Raw genomic sequence first — 25,525 nt, 5'->3', positions numbered from 1 at the left:
ATCCGAAATTAACAGTGAGTATTTAAATCCGAAATAGCATGCTCTTTTCTGTTCTAAACTAAAAACACACAGAAATTTGATAAAACCTAATAAATCATGCTTTAACTAATGAAAATAATAATAAAAATACCAAACAGCAAAACGAAATTAATTTCTATGCTAAAACACATGTAATAAACATAACTAAGTAAAAAAATAAAATAAAAACAGGGAATCCATGGCTGGAACTTGATTTTACCTTTAAAACCATGGATTTAACCCATTAAAAGGGTAAATCTCATGTTTTATTGGTTAATAACGTAAAAAATCATGCTATAATCGATTCTAATGGATTAGAATCCCTGGAAAAACACTAAAACAGAGTTAGATCATCTTCTTGAACCGTTCTTGGGGTTCTTGAACTTGAATCCATAGTTTAAACCATGAAATAGAAGGCACCAATGGCTAAATTCATGTTTAAACTAATAAAAGCATTAAATAAAATCAAAAAATTAAAAAAGTTTCTTACCTTGAGGTTGCAGCAATGGAGGAAGGGCTGGAGAGGAGAGAGAAGCTCCAAGAATCCTCAATGAGAGAGCTTGAAAAATCGACCCCCCCAATGGAGACTATTTATAGAAATTTTTTTGGTTTAAAAGTTGGGAATTTTGGAAATTTTGGACTCTAAAGGGGGGGCGATTTTGGGGTGGAGTTACCTAACTACCCCTAGCCTAATTAACCTAATTAAGACCTAATTAAACCCCTAACTAGACCCAAAGACCTCCAAATGTGGTGCCACTTGGCGTTTTTCCACATTTGGTTTTTAAAGCTTTAACTAAAACCTTTAAAAACAATGGTTTAAAACTAACTTTTAAAATGAATTTTCAAAAGGGATTTTGACTCTTCTAATTTTCTAAAACTAACCAAGATACTGACTAACCCTAGTCTAACCCTGACTTTCTCAAATATGGCGCCACCTCGAGTGGGCCCTACTTGAGTTTAAGAGAATTTTCAAAAGATTTTCAAAAGTAAACTTGAAATAGAAAGTTTTGAAATGACATAGAGTTCCAATTGGGTTAGAACTCTTCTGGATGTGGCGCCAACTGAGTGGGCCCACACTAGGTTTTGAGAAATTTGAGATAAACATTGAAAATAACTTTGAAAAGAGGTTAAAATCAATAACTGAAATTCAAAATCTTTGAAAATAGAGTTTCAAGCGAATTGAAACTCCGGGTTAGAGTCCTGGATTTGTAGGACTCTGTGATTTTGGTTTTTTTTTTTTAAAGCCAAATAAAGGAGTTTTTGAAAAGATTTCATCAAAAATGGTGAAACAAGTCAGAAAATACAATCAGGGTTAGACTCCTAACTCAATCAGAACTCTGAAATAGAGTCCTGGATTAGCTGGACTCTACAAAACGACCTAAATTTTGAAAACAAATAAAAAGAAATGAAAATGGAAGTAAAAACAAACTTCAGAATAGACTCCTGACTGGACTTGGACTTTGGGACAGATTCCTGATCGGACTGAAACTAGAGATTTTTTTGGTATTTTTCTAAAAACAGATGAAAGAACTTATGAAAACAGTTAAAAACAATAACAAATATTGAAATAAAAAAGAGTTCTGATTCAACTGAGACTCTGAGGACAAAGTCCTAATTGAACTAGGACTCTCAAATTTTTGAATTTTCTGAGAAAACAAATTAGAGAATTTTGAAAAACAGTTAAAACAGGATAATATTGAAGTTTTTGTTCAGAGTCCTGATCTGATTAGGACTCTAAGAAAGAGTCCTGATTCGATCACAACTCTAAGAATTTTGGTTTTCTGATAAGCAAATGATGAAATTTGGGCTAAACTTTTGAAAACCAGTGAAAATGAAGTGAGAAAATCAATTTTGGATAGAGTCCTTATTTGATTAGGACTCTGAGGATAGAGTCCTGATTTGATAAAAACTCTAGGCTAAAACCTCAGAATTTTGAAATTCTTTGATAAAAGTATAATAGTTTTGGTAGATTAAAAGATTTCTGAAAGATTCTCTCAAAATTGAAATCAGGATCAGAGTCCTGATCCAACTAGGACTCTCTGAACAGAGTCCTGTTCTGACCAAAACTCTGAGTTTCTGACTCATTTTGAAAGATTTTAAAAGATTTGATTGAAAATAGATAAAATAGCTGTAAAAGATTAGAGTCCTAATCCGATTAAAACTCTAGAGAAGAGTTCTGGTCTGACTGGACTCTTGAAGAAGAGTCCTGATCCAACTAAGACTCTGAAATTTTGGCCAAAACAGAAGATTGTAAAAGGTTTTCTCCGAAAACAGGTAGAAAGGTAGTGAAAAGTAGAGTTCTGATCCGACTAGACTCTGGAAAAAGACTCCTGATCCAACTTGGACTCTGAAATTTTTAGAGATTTTTGACAAGTAAAGGAATTCAGAAGCGACACCACCTAAATGGGTCTCATCTGAGAATTGAAATCGGTTGAAAATTGGGTTTAAAACAAATCCAGATTGTTTTCTGAGAAAACATTTCAAAATATAAGGTCCTTCATCATCCTTCAAATGACAGAATGCTGATTAAAAACCCAGGTTTTATCAATTGATTTTGAAAGAAAAGTTTTAAAAATCTGAATCTGGATTGAATATTTTAAAAACAGGAGTGCTGGACCTCGAAAATGAGATGTAATGACATACAATGCCATGCAATGCAGTGAAATGACATGTCAAATGGATGAAATGATATTACGATGATATATGAAATGTAAATACTAGATGAGGATGAAAATTTGGGGTGTTTACACCCTCCCTGCCGAAAATTGAGGGAGGGGCAAGGCCCTTGCCTCATAGAGGAGAGGGTGGCAGAGGTAGGGGGCGAACCCCTGCCTGCCGGAAAACGAGGCGGCAGAGGCAAAGCCCCTTCCTGATCAAGAGGAAAGAGGCAGAGGGCTACCATAAATCCAAAGTCGGCACGGGGCCTCACCTCTGCATGCCTAAGAAAAATAGAGGCAGGGGCGAGGCCTCTACCAGAAAAATCCAAAGGCAGCAGAGAGGATTTCCCCTGCCAGACGAGGAAAAACATGGGTAGGGGCAGGGCCCCTGCCAGACATTCCAAGGTGGCAAGGGGGCTCACCCCTGCTTATTTGGTAAATAAGGGCGTCAGAGGCTTCACCCCTGCCGAAAACTGCAAAAGCACCAGGAGCATTGCTCCTGCCTGCCAAAAAAAATAAAGACAAGAGGCATGAGGGCTCGGCTCTGATTGACCAAGGAGAAAGTCGGCAGGGGCATCGCCTCTGCCGGTCTGCTGAAAAATGATAGGCGGCAGGGGCGACACCCATGCCTGATAGAGAGGAAAGAGGCAGGAGGGCTCGACCCTGCTTGACCAAGGAGAAAGGCGGCAGGGGCATCGCCCCTGCCGGTCTGTTGAAAAATGACAAGCGGCAGGGGTGATGCCCCTGCTGAAACAAGATGAAGAAGAGGAAGGGCGAGAAGGAGATGAAAAAGAAGAAGATTGGGGGAGGGAGTTACCTGAGAGACTGAGGGGCGGTCGCCGGTAGCCAGAGAGAGGGACGGGGTGGTAGCTGGAGGGCGTGAGAGGGGAGGTCGTCGGTAGCCGGAGAGAGGGAGGGGACGGTAGCCGGAGGGCATGAGGGGGGTAAATATTTACAAACTTAGCGACGGATGTTTTGCTCTCACTAATCCGTCGCAACTTTGCGACGAAAAAATTTTGTCGCAAAATTTCGTTGCTATTTGGCATTTTTCTTGTAGTGGTCTTTGGTATTACCAACAAGGGCTTTGCTTGTCTGGTAGGAGCAGCTAGTGCACATCACCTTGTTTTGGGATGTTGCAGGTTCAAAACCCAATGGTATACTTGTATAACTGGTAGGGGTCTGCCTAAGCCCAGCTTGCCTTAGAAAAAAACACATCTTTAGTAGTAAAAACAAGAAGCTTTCTCTTTATGATAAATAACTTAATTTCTTAACTAAGAAAACTAATGTAAAAAATTTCCAACGAGATTAAAAGTAATCCTTCCCCCAACCCCTCATATATAGTGGGTTCAAAACATGGTCACAAGTTAATATATCGGCAACTTTTCATTTGCCACTCATATAGGCTATATATAGCTTATATATCATTAATTTATCGACAACTTAGTTACCATTAAAATATACAAGAAAAGCAGTAAATTTGATGCACTAACTTAATTTCATTAGCTGCAACTTAGTTACCATTAAAATATACATGAAAAGCAGAAAAGAATGTTTAGATACAAACTCGTGAACATGGATGAAGAAAAAAACTGCAAATGTAGTTTTTTAAAAGGCAATTTTCACTGCAGCAAATGTTCAATTGAAACATTTGCACTAGGATTTACTGCAGCAAAAGTAGTTATTTTTTCTTTCTGGCAGATTCTTTAGGTGGGTACAACAATAGAGGGCCAACTAGCAAAATGATAATAATGTATTAATAATAGAGGGCCAACAAGCATTGATTATGACAAATAATTAGGTTTTTAATGGTGCTACAAACCAGTGGCCCACAATGTCAAATTTTTATAACTCAAAAAATCACATTTTCACATCAGAAAAGCATGAACTGTGGCTTGATCCTTAGCAAACAACCCTTGTTGAACACATTTGTGCAGTTAGATTGAGTTGATATATGTAACTTGCACATATGATTTCTAGCTCATCAGTTCTTTACCTTCATTAGTAACAAATTATTTCTTTACCTCTAAGTTTCTCCTTTTTAATAAACAAACCATTAAAAAAGAAAGCAAAACGTGAAAACTTGGAGTGTCAATATCGCCTCCACATTTTACTGTTTGGGAGAAACGAAAAGAAACCCAACTCACATGCTTTCAGAGACTCGACTAAATCTTCCAACTCTATAAATATACTCACTTCTAGCACTACTCAGAAGACATTAGTTGGCTTTGCTTCCTTGAAGTTTTTATTTATTACACCATATTTGGTGATCACAAAGCAATCCATAATGGCTCTCCTTGCTTTCTCCCACTCTTCCTCTTATGCAGTTGCTGCCGATGGGTTGGCAATTAAATCAAGCTTCTCCAATATGGTTGGCTCCAAACTGCAGATGCCCATTCGTAACCTGCCCTGGAATAGCTCCGACAAGAAATCAGAGGCATTGGTCTCTTGCTCACTTAATTATGATAGCCAATTTAACAACCTAAGCAGTTCTGAGGTTAATAATTCTCCTCTTAATTCTCCAAGATCAAGTTTTAATGTGCTTGGTACAATCGAGGAATTAAAGGAGAAAGTTAGGCGAGAACTCGACGATGAGCGCAGTCATTTGGAGGTTATGAATGCGATCGATGCTCTCCAACGCTTAGGGATAGATTACCACTTTGCTGAAGAGACTGAATCCAAGTTGAGTTCTATATATAGCAACTTTAGCAATGGCTGTGATGGTAAAAAAAATGGTGCAGGCAGTGTCACTTGTGACTTGTATACGATAGCACTCCAATTTAGACTCTTGAGACAGCAGGGTTATCATATTTCTTCAGGTGAGATTTTGGACTCCGTTATCAAACTAGAAAAGTGATTTCTTTAAAAAAAAAATACGAGTAAAAAAGCCAAACCATTGGAGTGTTGATTTTAGGAAGCAAAAAAAAGATTGGGTTCGTTATTTAGTAACCTAATCATTTCCAACTTTGTTGTATAGATGTATTCAACAAGTTCAAGGACAGGGAAGGGAGATTGGATCGTGGCTTGATTAAAGATACAACTTTGTGTAGCTTGTATGAAGCTTCAAACTTTGTACTACCAGGAGAGGATATACTTGACGAAGCCAAAGCTTTTGCAGCAACACACCTTCAGGCATCTATTCCACTTCTCAACCCCTTTGATGCAAGACAGGTGAAGCGGGCAATGAAGCATCCCCTACAAAGGACCACGCCTAGAATCGTGGCAAGGGACTACATTGAGAATTTCAATAATTGTCATGAAAAGGATCAAGTTCTTAGAGAACTGGCAAAGTTAGACTTCAACTATGTGCAATCAGTGCACCAAAGAGAGCTTCAACAATTCTTAAAGAGAGGATTTGTTAGTTTTTCATTTCCCTTTTTCATTTGGATCTGCATTTTTTTTTAGAGATCTTTGACCTACTACTTCTATCCTATCTTCTTGCATCTCCCAGGTGGTGGGAAAAGCTAGGGATAACTCAAGAACTGGGAGTGCTAAGAAATCAACCGTTGGTGTGGTTTATGTGGTCGGCTTTGGTTGCGCCAGAACCACAGTTCTCAAAGTGCAGGATGGGCCTCACAAAAAACACAGCGCTGATCTATTCTCTCGATGATATATATGATGTTTATGGATCGCTAGATGATTTAATTCGTCTTACTGAAGCTATCGATAGGTAAAGACATTAGTTTTCTTTCTCTTTATATATATATATATATATATATATATGTGTGTGTGTGTGTGTGTGTGTGTTCCTTAGCCCCCTTTTTCGTTAGGTCTCATTAGCCCCTTCAAAAATCATAGTTTTAAGTTTTTTTTCTCATATCTTACACCGTATATGTGATCAATAAGTTTTTTTAAGTGGGAACCAGCTTTTGGATCGCCGGAATCTGACCTGTATATTGGTTTTTGGGGTGATCCAAAATCAATGGCCATGAAGGTACCAGCTTTTACCGGCTCATAAAATCATGTTTTTTCATTGAAAAAACTTGATCCAATAGTCAATTCCCACTAAATCAATCATGCTAAACACATCTAACAGTTTAAATCTATTATAAAACACTTAAAACCTATGGAGCAGAACGAGAAATGAGGCCTAATATATATATATATATATATATATATATATATATATATATATATATGGGGATGGCCGTCCTACCAAATGGTCCATCCACTAGTCCTCATTAGGTTTTGAGTCATGGAGATCACATCAATATGTGGTCATATTTATTGAGAAACATCTTTATATATTTGGTTGGACCAATTAGTAGGAGGACCATCCCTTCTTTACATATATGTATATATCTTAGTGTTTTGTAAATCAAAATTACAATATTGTAAACGGATCAAAATTGGTTTTGGTCTAGGTAGAATAGAATTCAACAGAGTTTAATTTAGCACTTAGCTATTGGGGTGGTCCGGTTTCGCCTCCCCTTAATGGTGGTGGCCTGCACTGAGACAGGGAAAACACAGTAAAACTGTGTTAAATAAAACAAACAGGGGAGACTGTTATGCCGGAGAAAGCCATTGTCGGCTGCTATTGACGAAGATGGGGGTCAACTGGAGCAGAGAAGGAATGTTGCCGGAGGGTGATGGTCATTTAGGGCAAGGGGGTTATCTTCGCTCAGTCGGGCTGCAGCCACCACAAGCGCAGGCTTCCGAAATGCAACTGGTGAGTCGACCTTTTCCCCTTCTTAGCAGTTATTAGGTGCTTCTGCTTCTCCTTTGTTGAGGGTCGCTCATGATACCCTCTTATATAGGGTATAGGGTGTTCTCCCTTGATCCGATGCAGGTTTATCGAAAAAGATCATTCCTGATGTGGGGATGAATCCACATCGTGAATAACCACCACGTAAATCATGATGGTTAATCCAACATTCTTCCACTTGATCCGACGATAAACCTTTTAACCAGAAAACCTTATGGGAATAACTTGATGAATAAAATGACCTTTTTATTCTATTCTATATGTCCTTAGTTGAATCTCTAATCCTTTTGAGATTAACAACAAAAATAATGAGAATCATGAAGTGAAAGTGATCATTTTATTTATATGCATATGTCAAAAGGAGTTTAACAAGCCCATCCTCATTACATGTTCAAAATATAATCCAGGTGCTAACCCTTTAGTAAGAGGATTAGCAATCATCTCTTTGGTACCAATATTAACAATATGCATTGAAAGATTCTTCGTCCTTTCTTTAACAACAAAATACTTCAATTCTATATGCTTACATGATGTAGTACTTTTGTTGTTGTTCGAAAAGGACACCACAGTTTCATTATCACAATAGACCTTCAGTGGCTTCCCAATGGAATCAACCACCTTTAACTATGATATGAAGTTCTTTAACTATATAGCCTGCGAGGTAGTCTCGTACAATGCTATAAATTTTGCCTCCATGGTGTAGGCAGCAGTGGTCGTCTGCTTCCCACTCCTCCAAGAGATCGCACCCCCAGCAAGTAAGAAGATGTACCCAGTAGTAGACTTTCTACTATCAAGACATCATCCTAAGTCCGCATCTGAGTAGCCAATAACCTCGAGGTGATCAACTTTATGATACATCAATATATAGTCTTTTGTCCCTTGCAAGTACTGCAAAACTTTCTTGACAACCTTCCAATGGGGTATACGTGGGTTAGACTGAAATCTGCCAAGCACCCCTACTGTAAAAGAAATATTTGGTCGAGAACATGTCTGCGCGTACTGCAAGCTGCCAACAACTGATGCATATGGATAAGCACTCATCTGTGCTTTGTCAATATCATCCTATGAACAATCCTTTAGGCTCAGCTTGTCACCTTTTGATATGGGTGTTGAACAAGGAGAACAATTCTCCATCCCATATCGCTTTAACACTATCTATATAGGATCTCTAGGAGAGGCCTAGAAAACTTTTTGCTTTGTCTTGACGGATCTCAATGCCAAGAACATAAGCAGCCTCACCCATATCTTTATATCAAAATGTGATACAAGAAATTGTTTTATCTCTGAAAACAACTTTATATAGTTGGTTGCAAGTAAAATGCCATCCACATACAACATCAATATAATGAACTTACTCTCACTTTCCTTAAGGTATATACATTGATCAATAATATTTTTTGTAAACCTGAAAGTCACAATGACGTGGAAAAATTTAATATGACACTGTCGAGAGGCTTGTTTAAGTCCATATATTGATTTGTTGAGCTTACAAACTAGACGATCATTTTCAAAGAAACTAAGAGGTTGATCCATATATACCTCTTCATTCAGATCTCTGTTAAGAAACGTTATTTTCACATCCATCTGGTGTAGCTCCAAGTCATAATGAGCTACAAAGGCCAAAATTATTCGCATTGACTCTTTAGTTGAGACAGGAGAAAATGTCTCATTGTAGTCAATGCTCTCTATCTGGGTGAATCCTTTAGTAACCAATCTTGCTTTATGTCTCTCTATGTTACCTTTGGAGTCCTTCTTGGTCTTAAAGACACATTTACACCCTACGGGCTTTACTCTCTTAGGTAACTTGACAAGATCTCACACTTGATTTTTAGCCATAGAGTCTAACTCTTCTTTCATGGCTTCTATCCAGTGTTTAGATTGTTTGCTTTCTATAACTTTCATAAAAGTCAATGGGTCATCATCCTCCTGAAGGTACACCACATAATCAGGATGTATGGCAGATCTCCTAATCCTTGTGGATCTCCAAACAGGTCATTCTTCAGATTCAGATTGAACCTGATCATCCTATTTGTGCTTTTCTTCATTGTCCATAATAGGTTCACTTCAGATTTATGCATCAACAACCAAATGATCAACCACATCATCATTAGGAATAATAATATGATATCTTTCGGTGTTTTTCTTAACTGGTGATGAAACTGGATCTTGTACTTCCTCAAAACCAAGGTTTTGAAGTGCACTTAATCCTACTGAACTATCTTCTAGAAATTTTGCCTTATCTGTTTCAATAATCTGTGGTGAGTAAGATGAACAATAAAACATGTATCCTTTTGATCTTTCTGGATAACCAATGAAATGTCCACTGGTTGTTCTTGGATCAAAGGCTTTAATGTGAGGGTTATACAACTTAGCCTTTGTAGGACATCCTCATATGTGCATATAAGACAAAAATGGTTTCCTACCTATCCACAACTCGTAGGGAGTTTTAGGCACAATATTTGTAGGTACCTTATTTAAAATATGTGTTATTGTCCTTAAGGCTCCACCCCACAACTTAATCGAAAGTGTTGAATAATTCAACAGAGCTCTGACCATTTTTTAAGCGTATAATTTTTTCTTTCAACTACACCATTCTGATAGGCACTACCAGGTATGGTATATTGAGGCACAATGCTTTCCTCTTTGAGAAATTGCGTTGATGGTCCTTCCCTTTGCCCCATCTCAGTAAACCTACCATAATATTCGCCACCTGTATCAGACCTGACTATTTTAATGATTTTATCGGTTTGTTTCTCTACTTCTTTCTTAAATTTTTTAAACATCTGAAAAACATTAGATTTTTTAAAAATCAAGTAGAGATATATATACTGTGAATAGTCATCAATAAAGGTGACAAAATATTTCTCGTCTGTGTAACAGGAGGTAAACGGTCCACATACGTCTGTATGGACTATCTCCAATATCTCACTACTGCATTTGACACCCTCTTTATATGTGTTTGTATGCTTAGCCTTTATACAATCAACACATGGGTCATTGTCAGTAAAATCTAGAGATTTCAAGATCCCTTTATTTACGAGTCTCTTTATTCTCTTTTCAGAGATATGACCCAACCTTTGATGCCAAAGCATGTAAGATTTATCATTTATCAAGCTACATTTATTTTCAACCAATGTGTATTCAGAAGTCAGGGACTCATGAGTTTGGATATTCACGTCCAATCTATACAAACCATCATAAACTGATGCAGAACCAATTTCAATAAATGAACAATTTAGAATTTTCAAACTTAAAACAATATCCAAATTTATCCAATTTTGAAATTGAAATTAAGTTTCTACTATATGATGGAATATAAAAGACATCATGAAGATCCAAAACTATGCATGTATCTAGAGTTTCATACAGGTTCCAACACCCTTCACATGTGAACGCATCTTGTTTCCTGAATAGATGATCTTCTCATGTATTGTTGGTTCCCTTTTGCTCATGAACAGTTGTAGACAGTTGGAAATATGAACAGTAGCACCAGAATCAATCCACCAGCTATTTTCAATTTTTTGTAATAAATTACATTCATGAGAAACAAATGACAAATTACCTCTCTTTTCCAACCACCTTTTATGCTTTATGCAATCTATCTTCCTGTGTCCCTTCTTCTTGCAAAAGAAACACTTTATGGTATCAGAGTCGGATTGCTTGCCTTAGGATGTCTTATCCTCTGTTGGCTTCTTCCTAGCATTTTTCTTAAATGCATTCTTTCTTGGTCCTACCTTGGATATATAAGAAGCCATATGTGCACTCTGCACCTTCTCCCAATTAAACCTCTCTTCTTCTTCAACACACTTGGACATAAGTTTCTTAAATGTTCATTCATCATTATGTATGTTGTAAGAGATTTTGAAAAGTCCGTACTCCAAGGGTAAGGACGCTAGAACTAAATGCACTAGAAAAAAATCAGAGATGGTGAGCTTCATGTCATTTAGCTAAGACGCTATGTTTCTCATTTCCAAAATGTGTTGACGAATGTTTTCCCCTCCAGTATATTTCATAGATATGAGTTTAGACATCAGGGTATTGGCTCTGACCTTATTTGAACTCATAAATTGTGCTTCAATAGCACTTAAAAACTCTCTAACTGTTCTGCATTATGGTATGGCACTACAAATATTCTTAGCTACCTTAGATTGCAAAAGCAACAGGCTAAGTCTATTTGAGCGCTCCCACTTCTTAAAAGCAGTCTTTTAATCAATAGTGATTTGATCAGTTAGAGCAATAGGTTCTTCTATCCTTAGGGTCAGATCCAGATCCATATACCCTAATATAAAAAGTAGTCTCTTTCCCATCACTAAAATTTGATTCATCTATAAAAGGTATACAGCTAGAGCCATCTAAAATCATAGGACTAGAAACTGCACGACAAAAGACATGTATCAAGAAGCAATTGTACGAGACTAAAACTTTAATGGAAAAAGCAAAAGAATAAAGACCCTTAATATGCTTATTTTCAGGCGAGTGAAGGGGGTCATCAGAGCCCTACTTTGATAAGAGCTCTGACACGTGAAACCACTTTGTCTACCGACAATATTCGATAAAACTAAGGTTCTTGTGAAGTTAGACCATCGACACAAGGTACCTTTGGATACACATGTATGATGTATCTCAACACATTTGCCTTATTCTACCTTACTTAAATTCCAAACATGATAAAACTACCTTTGGATCATTTATAGTTTCATGAATCTAAGTACAATGTTAATATCAACTTAAACTGTATGATAATGTTAAAATTCTTTGACGACATACGTATATTCAGTCACTTTGGTAACGTGAGTACACTAAGTCATCTAACTATCCTTAATACCAATATTAAACAATCATTTACGCATGCATAATTACAAATAAATGCATGAACAATAACAAAAGCCAAGCTTAAATGGGTAAAACCCTGGGTCCTCAAGCAGGAACCGGTCTGAAAGCACTCTGAACCAGTCTGAAACAGCCCCAAATCGGTTATCCAAGGGTCTGAATCTTATGAACCGGTGTCAACTATGAACAAAGGTCCATAAAAACCTTATAACCGTATGCCAAAATCCTTGTATTTTCTTATATTTATGAAAACAGGGTCTTGGCATCTCAAAACCGGTGAGAAACTAGAAGAAACCGGTCAAAAATAGCTCTGAACCGGTCCTGGAAGGGGCTAAATCAGTCCTTGATCAGGTTCAGGCCAAATAGTGCTTGGACCCTACTGGATCCGGGTCAGAACCAGTTCAAACTAGATCTAGGTCAGACCCAACTTTAACTGGATCCGGGTCGGACCCAGCTTTAACTTGATCCGGGTCGGATTCGGATCAGACCCGGTATATAACCGGATCCGGGTCTGACCCGGCACTAGCCAGATCCAAGTAAGACCCGGACCCGATTTCACTGTTTAAAATCAAAAATAGAAACCTGAGGGTTTCTGTTTATAAAAACAGTGAAAGCAGCCAGAAAAGGACGGTTTTCTTATTTACCTGTCGGCGGCCGACGTCACCTGCTGGCGACCAATGTCGCCTGCCGACGAGCTGCCACACCTGCCGGCGACCCTCACAAAGAACCCGAATAGGCGTATTAACTTCCTCCTACTCGACGGTAGGGAAAACCCTAGTGTCGGCTACGTCGCCGGACAAATATCGGCCATTAAGTCGGCAACACTCTGCGGTAGCTGCCGGTGATGATTGATTCTCCTGCAGCCCAATGGCCACAGGTAAGAACCTGAAACTGCTTTTATTTTTGTTTGTTTGTCGCCCAATGGCGACAGTCGTCGGTGCCGGCAACCAGCTGTAGCATCGCCCTATGGTGACATGCACATCCAGACGACCAGAAACACACCCCGCGCAGCGGATGCGGGGTGTGAGCCCATAACCCATTGTTGAGGTCGTCCAGTATCGCCTCCCCTTAATGGCGGTGGCCTGCGCTGAGACAGAGAAAACACAGTAAAACTGTGTTAAATAAAACAAACAGGGGAGACTGTTATACTTGAGGCAGCCATTATTGGTTGCTATTGACGGAGGTGGGGGTCGACTGAAGCAGAGAAGGAACGCTGCCGGAGGGTAATGGTCGTTCAAGGCAAAGGGGTTATCTCCGCTTAGTCGGGCTGCAGCCACCACATGCGCAAGCTTCTGAAATGCAATCGGTGAGTCGACCTTTTCCCCTTCTTAGCAGATATTAAGTGCTTATGCTTCTCCTTTGATGAGGGTCACCCATGATACCCTCTTATATAGGGCATAGGGTGGAGAACGATTTGCATAACGGTTCCCCCTTGATTCTATGCAGGTTTATCGGAAGAGATCATCCCTGATGTGGGGATTAATCCACATCGTGGATAACCACGTTAATCCAACATTAGCGTGATCCAACACTTTCTCTCCTTGTTTCTAAGGGATAGGACAGTGAATGAATGCCAAAAAAAGAATTATTTTTAGTGTGTTTGAAAGGCACCGCAAGGCCTACATTGGCCGCCGGATTGAGGTCTATGCCCTTTTTTAATTTTTGTGCTTAGAAAACTGGTGATCCAAGGGAGTTTATGCATTTGGAAAAGTGGTGAGTGACAAATCCCAATAGATGGTTAGAGGTGGTAGCTACCAAATCATCCACTCTTTAATGCAAATATAAAAGCGAGACAGTCTCACTTCCTCTCGTAAATGCATAAACTCTTCATCCCAGCTACCCTCTTTCAAACACCCACATGACCATGTATCTACCAAATTTATAAACTTTAGCTCTGTCAGTTTCCAAACAGATCGTCTTATTCCATCTGAATTTAGCAAGTTGATATATCCGATTTTTGTGATTGAAAAGAAAACAGATCCATCTGAACTTGAAATCGTGTTTGATATGAACACGGATCCCCATCATTTGAAAGAGGATGGGCTTCATCATATATTCCATCCTAACCATCCAATCCACGGCTAGATGGTTCTGCTGGGTGGCTAAGATTAAAGGTATGATGGAACCCATCCTATTTCAAATGATAGGATCCGTCTTGGCTTGATATACACTAAGCAAAATAGCTTGGATGGTTAACTGGACCATAAGACCCAAAGCTATATTGTTGTTTACATCCATAATTACAGAGATGTTTTGCATGTGAAGCTTTCTTGTCTTGGAGTCGGTACATGCATAATTACTGAGATGTTTTGCATGTGAAGCTTTCTTGTCCTAGAGTCGGTGCATGTAATGACAATTATGAAATCTCATGGATCCTCAGGTGGGACCCAGCGCTGACAGAGCAGCTCCCTAGGTGCATGAGGTTAATCTTTGAGGCTGTGTACGATTTCACAAATGAGATTGCTTCTTTCACCCTCGTAGAGCATGGGCGAGACGTTCTGCAACATTCAAAAGAAATGGTATGATCAATGATGACTTCTTATCTAGTATATGGATTATTACTCCAAGATATGGAAAATGGTGCCCACCCAGAAAACCAAGTCCCCAAATGCCAATCTGGTATTTGGGATGCCATTCATAAATGATACTAGGGTAACCTCTTATTAGGGTTGCAAAAGGGTCTGTTTGAAAGCAAACCATTCATGCAAACATGATAAAGAAAAGAAAGAGAGTATTTATGTGGTTCAGTCTTATAAGACCTACATCCATAGACACCAGAAGCTTAATTTCCATTATGCAACTTTACCTATATATATATATATATATATATATATATATATATATATATATATATATATATATATATATATATATATATATATATATATATATATATATATAGGTGAAACAAGAGAGTACAAGTTAAGAGAATTGATTACATGGGTAAAAAACGAAGGGCCACCTTGAGCAATGAAAGAGGCCCCTTTGAAACTTTAAACGTCACCTTGAAACCCAACGTTACTTTGAAACCCTAACCGTCACCTTGAAACTCAATGTTACCTTGAGCCTTGTGACATCATTATTCATTTCTGGTGCCTTGATACTGGCAACTCATTACTCCCCCTCAAGCTGGGAAGTATATATATTATATGTTCCCGGCTTGCTCAAAGCATAGCGAAGTTGATATTTTGGCACAGCTTTAGTCAAAACACAGTTAATTGTTCTGAACTGGAGATGAAGGGAGTTGATATCTCTTTATTTTGAACTTTGGCCCTAACAAAATGACAATCAACTTCTATGTGTTTTGTTCTTTCATGAAAAACTGAATTTGCCACTATATGGATAGCTGCTTGATTATCACAATACATAGGCATAGGAGTTTTAACTTCAAAGCCAATTTCTTCTAACAAAGCTTTAGTCCATGTTAACTCACATGCAGTTGTTGCCATAGCCCTATACTCGGCTTCGACACTTGATCGAGATACAACTTTTTGTTTTTGGCTTTTCCATGCAACCAAATTACCTCCAACAAATACACATAGACCAATGGTAGATTTTCTATCCAATGCACTACCAGCCCAATCTGCATCAGAATAGCCATAGACATCTACCCTTCTATTTCTTTTATACCAAAGGCCTTGTCCTGGAGCTTTCTTGATGTATCGTAGAATTCTGTCAATTGCATTCATATGAGTTTTTTGAGGATTGTGCATGAACTTACTTACCTCACCAACAGCATATGTTATATCTGGTCTTGTAGCTGTGAGATAAATGAGTTTGCCAACAATTCTTTGGTATTGCTTGACGTCTTCTACTGGCTCCTCATCAGCCTTTTCAAGCTTGTGATTTACTTCTATGGGTGTATCGGCTGGCCTTGCACCCATTTTTTCTGTCTCATTCAACAAGTCTGTTGCATATTTTCTTTGAGACAAGTATAACTCTTTTTTGGAATGCCTGATTTCTATACCAAGAAAATATTCCAGTTGTCCTAAATCTTTAATATCAAATATTTCATGTAAATACTTTTTGACATCTGTAATTTCATCATTATTATTGTCGGTAATAATAATATCATCAACGTAGACGAGCACAATAGTGATATGTTGAGTATTTTTCTTTACGAAAAATGAGTTATCAGAAACACATCTTTTAAATCCATTCCCTTCCAAAGCTTAGCTCAACTTTGCATACCATGCTCTTGAAGATTGTTTAAGACCATAAATGGCCTTTTTTAGTCTACAAGCAACATTTGATTTATTATATCTTGAATGCCCTGGTGGTACTTACATAAAAACTTCTTCATTGAGATCTCCTTGAAGAAAAGTATTTTTAACATCATGCTAAAATAAATCTCAATTTAAATTGCAAGCAATAGACAGCAAAATTCTAACAGTGTTCATTTTTGCAACAGGGGCAAAAGTTTTAGTATAGTCTATATCTGTTGTTTGAGAATATCCCTTTGCAACGAGTCGTGCCTTGAAACGCTCAATGGTTCCATCACTTTAATACTTGATTTTATACACCCATTTACAACCGACAAGTTTTTTATCTTTAGGAATGTCAACAATTTGCCAAGTATAATTCTTTTCCATTGCCTTGATCTCCTCATTCATAGCATCACACCATTCTTTTTTTTTACAAGCTTCTTCAAATGTATCTGGTTCTTGTATGTTTGAGACCTTAGCAAGATAAGCAAAATATTTTTGTGACACGTGAGCATAGTTCAAATATTTTTCAATTGGATATGTCATGGCACTATAAGTGACAAAGTCCCGGTATCTTGTTGGCATCCGAATAGTTCGTTCGGACTGCCAAACAGACCTATTTTCATCACCAACATTCTCAATTGAATTACCTTGACCAAGCTCAACATTTTCTCCAACCTAGTTTTCACAAGTAACCTCACATTCTTGAGTTATATTAAGAAAAACAAATCTCGGTTTTGAAGCTTGCTCCCCCTGAAATTCTTGCCCTTGTTTTTCAAAAAATGTTTTTTCTTCATCAAATTTCATATCTCGAGAAACATAAAGCTTTTTGTTTGCGACATCATAGCAGCGGTATCCCTTTTTAGAAGAGTCATAACCAATAAAAGTACACTTGATGGCTCTATGTTGAAGTTTGTTTCTGTTGGAAGGACGTTGCCAGACATAAGCAATGCAACCAAAAGTTTTCAAATGTTTAATAGAATGTTTTCTTTCATCAAAAACTTCAATTGGAGATTTGAAATTAAGAATGTGAGTGGGCAAACGATTTATAATATAGCTTGCAGTACTGACTGCATCTGCCCAAAAAGTCTCTGGGGCATTCATTTGGAATAGAAGAGATCTTGTCACTTCAAGAAGATGATGATTTTTTCGTTTTGTGACTCTGTTTTGCTGAGGAGTGCCAACACAAGTTGTTTCATGTTGTATTTTATGCATATTTCTGAAATTTATAAATTTTTCATTCATATATTTTGTCCCATTATCTTTCCTTAAAAATTTTATTTTGCAGTTGTATTATGTTTGAATCATATTGTAAAACTTTAGAAAATAATCAAACACTTCATCTTTTCTTCTTATGAAATATACCCATGTGACTTTAGAAAAATCGTCAATAAAGGTTAGATAATATTTGAATCCATCATAAGAAGTCATAGGCGAGGGCCCCAAAACATCAGAGTGAGCAAGTTTAAAAACATGAGATGACATTGTTTCTGATTGAGGAAAAAGAAGTCGGGACATCTTACCATATTGACACACTTCACAATTGATGCAATCAAAAAATAAATCAGGTTTTAACCTTTTCAAAATTGATCCTGATGGATGCCCAAGTCTCAAATGCCATGCTTTTCCTTCATCATGTCGATTGATAAGAAAGGCCTTATTTTCTCAATCCAAAATATAAAGCCCCTTTGATTCCTTCCCCTTACCAATCGTCCTCATTGTCTTGCGATCCTGAAATATAACCTCAGTAGGAGTGAATATCACATTATAGTTCAAAGTATGAGTAATCTTACTAACCGACAAAAGATTTGAAGTTAGACTTGGAATATATAATGCATGATCAAGTTGTTTTTCAAAAAACTTTACTTCACCCCTTCCGATGATCTCCATATATGAGTTGTTGGCAGCAGCAACTGGTCTAATACTGCTAATATTTTTAACATTTTCCAGGCATGATCTTTTTCCAGTCATATGATCAAAAGCCCCAAAATCAATAATCCATGAGTAGTTTGAGGAATCAATTATAAAGCAAGAACAAGACATACCTGCTTCCTTGGAGACTGTAGCTGCCATATTGCATTTGGTAAACTCCTTGAGGATTTGAGTCAGTTTTTCAACAGTTAAGGGCTCCTCTTTAGAATCTAACTGAGTTATGTTGGCTTCAAGACGATCCTAATTGTTGTTTCCTTTTGAAAAAATAGGTTTTTTATTCAACTTCCAACAACGATCCTTGGTATGATTGTCTTTCTTGCAATAGGTACAGAATAACTTTTTCTCTTTAAATTTTTTGTGGTTTAGATCACATGAGAACTCACCATTCTGCCTTTCTTCACATTTCAGGACAAGAGCAGACATGCTGTTGTCAATTTCTTTATTTTTATTATTCATGACTTTTCGACGTGTCTCTTCTCTCATGATGGTAGTGCACGCCGAGCTTAATGTAGGAAGTTCAAGGGTCATTAAAATTTGACTTCGGACTTGTTCATAATCTTGTCCAAGCCTAGCTAACATTTGAAAAACTTTTTCCTGCTCACGCCACTTTTGAAAAGCAATTTGGCCAGTAATAGGTGGAATATGAGAATCAAACTCATCCCACTTGCCTTGAAGCAGACCAAGATATTCAGTGAAAGATTTATTTTCCTTTTTTAAATTGTAAATTTCTTGAGCTAACTGATATCACCTCCCAACATTATATTGTTCACCATATAGATTTTTGGTTGCATCCCACACAACTTTAGATGAATAAAAAAAAAGAAACCCATTGGCAATATGTGGTTCCATAGAATTAAGGTGCCACGACATAAACATGTGATTGTTGGACTCCCATTCTTCATATTTGACATCATCATCAGCAGGTTTAGGTTTTTTTCTATTTACTTAACCTAGTTTTCCTTTACCACTAAGAAATAAAGTAGCAGATTTTGACCAAGGAAGATAGTTAAAACCATTTAAAGGTACCATAGTGATTTTCAACGAAGGATTGGCTTGCTCTTGAATCACCACCGCTTGTTGAGAGGATTGGTGTGAACACCCCCAAATTTTTCAATCTTTTAAATATCCCTTTTTTGCCCCTGATTTCATTTTATGAGCAATTGAGTCACTTTCAAACCTAAATTCCAGTACATTTCCCAAAGTTTTACTGAAATTAAATTCATTTTATATATCTGACTCAATTTCGGATCCGGATCCGATATCAGAATCCAAAATTGAGCATTGTCATCCAATTTTTAATTAAATTCTCAAAATCACCAAAATAACTTTTGAAAAGCTCAGACACTTCGCCCGGTATCCGTTTGGATCTGCCATGTTATATTCCTCGATTCGAGGTTTAAAACTCGAATATTTTCTTCAAACTCGGGTCCAAACCCATTTTTCTTTAAAAGTTGCTCAGAAAACCTTTCTTTATAAATATTTTTTTTTTGAAATTCTTTTAAAATCTTTAGTTTTTAATTTCATTCTAAAAAAAATACAAAAATTGCAGAAAATGAAGAATAGAACAAAAAAAATATGAGAAAAGAAACAAAAATCGGATTTTGAAGACCATAAAAAACTCTTTTTGAAAATAATCTTTTTAAAACCAGTTTTTTTTGCAAAAATCTTTAAAAAGACTGGCTTTTTGAAAAAAAAAATTTAAACCCTTTTTCGATTTTTTACGGTTACGAAGGTTTTCTTCTCCCCCTCTCACCAAAACCCTCAGTCGCAGGATGCTTCCACCGAAACCCTCTCTGGCTTGAAACCCCCTTCTCGAAGCCTCCAGCCACCGCCCATCACCAACAACTTCATCTCCAGCCACTCATCCCCCAACCAAATCCTCCTCCGCTCCCTTTAAGAGAAACACGCATGGGCCTCTTAATCCCATCGGTTTCCACCCTTTCCCCCTTGCTTTTTCCTTCAGAATCATCGCTCCTCACCCCTGCATCCCTTTTCTTCACACATCATCCTTCTTCTTCTCCCTTCTCCTTTGTTCCATCTTCTGCTATACCGGTATTTTCCATTAAAGAAGTTCAATCATGAAGTATAGGCCACGCAGTTAAAGACTGAATCCTCTTTTGCGAAAACGAGATTCATTTCTCACCCCTCCATGAGGATTGAGCCCTCCTCCAAAAGTGAGATCCGAGGACAACAAGTATAGGAATCATCCCGTTTTGATCTCAATATCTTCTGAATCCGAGGAGGCCTTACAGCAGAGCCAGCTTCAGCTATGGTAAGAACTTCCCCCTTTCTTCTCTTCTTCCTAGCCTCCTGTTGTCCTTCCCGAGCTTTTGTTCCTTATCCTTCATTATTTTAAATACAAGCATAGTTGTAGAGTCGATCTGCATATAACAGCACCGGCCTACACAGAGCAATATTGACGGAATGTCCAAGTCCGACATTTTCTTCTCCTCTTTTACGGTTTTCTTTCTCTCTTTTTTTTTGTTTTATGGATCATGAGTCTGTATGATGATATTCAGTATTAGGTTGGGTGTGTTTTATAATTTCAATCCTCATTGATCCTTGTTATGAACTTCAGATCTGCATCTCATATCAGAGTTGTGTAAATATCATCGAAGGTTTGTTATATTCAGCACCATGCTCATGCCAATTGTCTGATATCAACTTCGATTATGCCTGCATCCCCACATGATCATTTTTTTTTTATGCATTGTATATTTTAGTTCACATCTGCGCGGCATTCTTTCAGCCATAGAACATCAATCATTGAAGCATCGATCCCTTGCGTGGGTCGTATTATGTGTAAATCGAATTCATGATGTTCTAATAAGGGTAATCAATGCTGATATGATACCACACCACCTGTGTATGCCAGATTTTGCGATAATATCGAATTGATGGGCCTACTATTAGACGTTACTTGTATAGCCGCAGGCTCAGAGATTCCTACATTTTGATTGTTTCCATATCATATATTCAGTTTAGTGTGTCTGTTTTGGATTACCTACTGTTCAAACTATGTGGTTCATCTTGATTGTTAAACATTGTTGTCTAAGGGTTATGCAGTGGTTCAACCAGAGAGTGACTTTATGCTTAAGCTTAAACAAGGAACCAAGGGGCGATCCTCTCGTCTATCACTTCATGTTGTTCGTGGCTTGACTGTGAAAGCTAGTGAATATTCACTTATGCTCTACATAAGCCAGGGCTAGTTCCTTCCAATATCATAAGAATTAATTTGCCTTGATTCTATCACAAAGACACTTGTAATTTGTCACTTCTCAGAGAGCTTTGCTGGGCTCATGACAGTCAGATACTTTCACAGAGGAGGAAGCTCTTCCCAAGGAAAGTCAATAGAGCTAATTCAAATTTGGCATAAGGATGTCCATAACTTTTTCCCCAATGAAAGGCTTGGGGGCATTGCTTAAAATGATTAGATAGCCTGGTTCCCCGCTTATTTCTATTTTTCTATTTAAGTTTTCAAGTAATGTAATTAAAACTGAGTTTGTGGATCTATTCATCATAAAGCTTATCTTTGAAATGCTGAATTATTTCATATGCTAGTTACTTTGTGGAAAACATGATAGTTTCTGTTGAGAGAACATGCCAACATCTCATCTTCAGCAGCATATAGTATGTTCTACCCAGCCACTGTGGATTTCACAGAAGAGTATCATGAAGCACCAGGCCATGATTCATGGAGCAGGAGATAATGAAGAAAGTCGGGCTCGCCCTGAAGAATACTTTTTTTAAGTTCTGGGTTCAGCTAGCCACAAGGATCTCTCTGATGAATGTTGTTTGTCATTTCTATGCTCACCATCCACCCACCGATATCACGCTTTTTTTTTTTAGTTTATATGAAGAGTTATGAACTGCCTTTTTTTTTTACAGGGATTGACTGTATCTCCTTTCAGTCATATATGTTTGTTCAAAACTAATGTGAATCATAACATGCTGGGCCAGATATTAGTTTTGGGGTTTGCCGAAGATGGTAAAGCCTTTGGATTAACGTACAAGGTTGGTGAAGTCGAACCACATTTTCTATAACTGCACACACCTGTGTACAATGTTCAAATTTGATGGATATGCTTGTAAGACTGTAAACACTGTTTTGTTGGCATTTTGGTGGTTTTGTGTTTTGTTGAGTTACTAGAATTATGTGATATAATCTAGATGATTTTTCTGAAATAAAAGATATAGCTGCTGGGTCTTTTACTGGTGCCAAGAAGTCAGAGGTTACACAGTTTGATTATGGCAAATGTTTCACGGGATCTATAATAATCCAGATGTTACAGTATGCTTCAACACAGAAGTGGTGTATGTTGTTAGCAATAACAAGGGGAAAATGTCTGGCATTCTGTTAAAAAGGGTTGACACAGGGGAGGAGTCAGTTCTGGAAGCAAAAAGCCTTTTCTATGGTATTGGCCACTCACCGAATAGCCAATTGTTGGAAAAAACTTGAATTAAGGCAAGCCATAACAGTTGCCACCTCCATGGTGAGTTTTTCAATCACTTCAGGCGCCACAGCCATTGCAGCGACAACTTCAGTGGCCAGCATTTTCCCTGCAGGAAGACAGTGGTTGCAGCCATAGATGCTCCTAAAGCTTCATCATCGCCAGTCAAATTGCAGACATCCTTTGAATTGATTCATGAAATAATTCATACGAGAATTTTGCAGTTACTGATTTATATTGCTTATTATATTAATGTATAATGTGTTGCCATAGGTGGTAGTGATCTGGTTGATGTAATTCACAGCTAACACACCCAAAAGTTTCTCAAAAGATTTTTTTACACCAAATTCGTATTTTATCTAACTCATGTTTGGAAACTTTGCAATTAAAAACTATCTGACCTTTCCCTTTTTCTTCTCTGTATCATTTTAAAAGCAAGAGGTTTTGAGTAACCTGGGAATGGTTTACTTTTTACATTTTTTTTTTCAATTCATTCCACACGATGATGTCCTATTGTACCCATTTTTGCCAGCTAATTTTTTGAATACATGCTAACCACTATCTCTTGTTATTTAAATTGAAATTGTGAAACAGAAACATCACGTGTAACTACACTGTTGGGGAATGCATCATTTCTAGATCAGACTGGGCTTGAATAGGCTAGCCCACTAACTTCTGAAGGATTATTTTCAAATGGTGGAGCATATAGGAATGCATGGACAACAACATTCCAAACAGAATTGTTGGTGAGAGAGTATACATCTAAGTTGAGTAAAATGCTGTTGTTGTTCAAATTTTTGTCTTTGTTGGATGAGCTCAGATTTTTCTTGTATCTCTTATCGGATACTGTGAAGAATTCTCTAAAATGATCCTGGGTTACAAGTTCATGGCTGAGGGTCCGAACATGAAACATTTATATGGCCACACTCTCTCACCACCTTCTTGAAAGCGCAGGCTTGAGATTTGCATGTTTTTGCAAAAAGAAAAGGAAGGTTTCACTCAATGATTTTAACTAGTTCAAAAGTTATGCTGGCAAAGATCAAGAGCTATTGCTGCTATGCATGCTGCAACTGCTATATCCTTCTTCATAGGACTGAACTGACATGGAGGCACCAACTCCAAAGGAATGCTGACATTTTAAAGAGCCAACTGGATTCAGAGCTGCATCTCAGACAATAGAGAGTCTTGTTCGTGAGTTTGACAAATTTGAATGCTTTCACAATCCCTTCATAGTCTCTTGCATCTGTACCCGTGTACAACATTATACCCATAGCAGGTTCGTACCATCTTCATTTATCATAACACTGCTCTGTCCCATTTCACCTTATATTGCAAATATAATGTCATTGTCCTCTTAACTACATCTCTGTACATTTTATATATATATATATATATATATATGTGTGTGTGTGTGTGTGTGTGTGTGTGTGTGTGTGTGTGTGTGTGTGTGTGTTATCCATTACATGTCCTTCCTTAGGTTGAATTCGGTATTTGATTGGTTGAGTATGTCAAACATCTTCATAATATAGGCCATTCATTTTCTTTTAGCGTATTGTTATGCAAATATATGTCATATCACCCAAGTTTTCACAGTGAAGTTCTGTATATATACACCATATATTACATTTTTTCATCATATTGTCATGTAAACACATGGTATGTCATTTAAGACTCACACAACATGTTGCTGTATATTTTTTCTTTATATCACTTGAGATTTATATCCTGCCATTTGCATGTCATATGCTTTGACACCTCACCCTGTATGAATATTCGGTATGGCTAAGCATTGACATCTCATTTCTCATGTATCTTTGCTCTAACTATGTATTTATATATCATTATGAAGGTGCATTATCTATCTTGGCATAAGTATGTCACTTAGGACATGTATATATACTTCCAGATGTTATGAAGGAGCACTTTCACAATATAGCACAAGCATGTTATTCAAGCTATACATGTATAACTGCCAGTTGTTATAAGTGTGTCATTTAGGATATACCTGTGCATTCTTCATTTAACATGAACATAGTATTTAGGCATATACATATGCATGTCATCACCCAACATTTCAGAAGTATCTTACACATTCACCCTTTCATTAACATATACATAATTAGATCGGTCATGATATTTTCCATTTCTCGGTATATTTTGTATTTTCATGATAATTCAGTTTCACAGGGAAAATACAGAAAATACGGGTCTCTTTTACAAATTAGGAATTTTGATTTCCATCCAAGTTTGTAAATAAATTAGGTGCTAAATTTCAAATTTATAGCTTAGATTAGAATGTATGAGCATGTATATTCTCTTCTTTCATATTATTTTCTCTTTTATTCCAAAAATGCACAAATGGGAACATGAATGGCACGTGCACCATTCTAATACAAGGTGATTAATCCTAAGCAAATGACCCACATTGATGGCCATAGTCAAAACGTGGACAATGCTTAGGATTTTCATCTTGTATGGAATAACACTGGATCCACACTGGATCCTTTTCAAAATTCATCATTTTTCCTTAAATATTTTTTTCTTTTATCAGAGTTTAATTTAAAATTAATTCAATATATATATACCAATGGCCATAGTCAGGGTGTATTGAGAGTTAATTTCATTTTAAACTCTATAAAAACACCAAAATATGTTTTATGCTTCACCTGAATTTAAATATAGATTATTATATAATACATTCAATGACCATAGTCAAGGATGTATTATATT

The 25,525-nt window shown here is 37.3% G+C and overlaps 1 protein-coding gene across 1 annotated transcript; it reads left to right on the top strand.

Moving 5' to 3' along the window:
* The first annotated feature begins 4,959 nt into the window (after window positions 1-4,959).
* LOC149826903 (beta-cubebene synthase-like) lies at window positions 4,960-6,346 on the top strand. Its single transcript, XM_090018394.1, has 4 exons — window positions 4,960-5,491; window positions 5,650-6,029; window positions 6,124-6,160; window positions 6,216-6,346. The coding sequence occupies exons 1-4, from the start codon at window positions 4,960-4,962 to the stop codon at window positions 6,344-6,346; spliced, it is 1,080 nt and encodes a 359-aa protein (XP_089874520.1).
* Window positions 6,347-25,525: the final 19,179 nt, after the last annotated feature.

The sequence above is a fragment of the Nuphar pumila genome, chromosome 10, assembly GCF_984573655.1.
Source record: "Nuphar pumila chromosome 10, dmNupPumi1.hap1.1, whole genome shotgun sequence".
In the NCBI taxonomy this organism is placed as follows: domain Eukaryota; kingdom Viridiplantae; phylum Streptophyta; class Magnoliopsida; order Nymphaeales; family Nymphaeaceae; genus Nuphar; species Nuphar pumila.
Note: the sequence above shows the minus strand (reverse complement) of the source record. Positions and strands in the feature narration are given on the sequence as shown.

Excerpts from the sequence above, each read along its gene's own strand:
- LOC149826903 (XM_090018394.1), top strand. The coding sequence starts at position 4,960 with ATGGCTCTCCTTGCTTTCTCCCACTCTTCCTCTTATGCAGTTGCTGCC. Across the intron at positions 6,030-6,123 it reads AATTCTTAAAGAGAGGATTT|GTGGTGGGAAAAGCTAGGGA; the intron begins GTTAGTTTTTCA and ends TGCATCTCCCAG. Across the intron at positions 6,161-6,215 it reads GGATAACTCAAGAACTGGGA|AACCACAGTTCTCAAAGTGC; the intron begins GTGCTAAGAAAT and ends TGGTTGCGCCAG.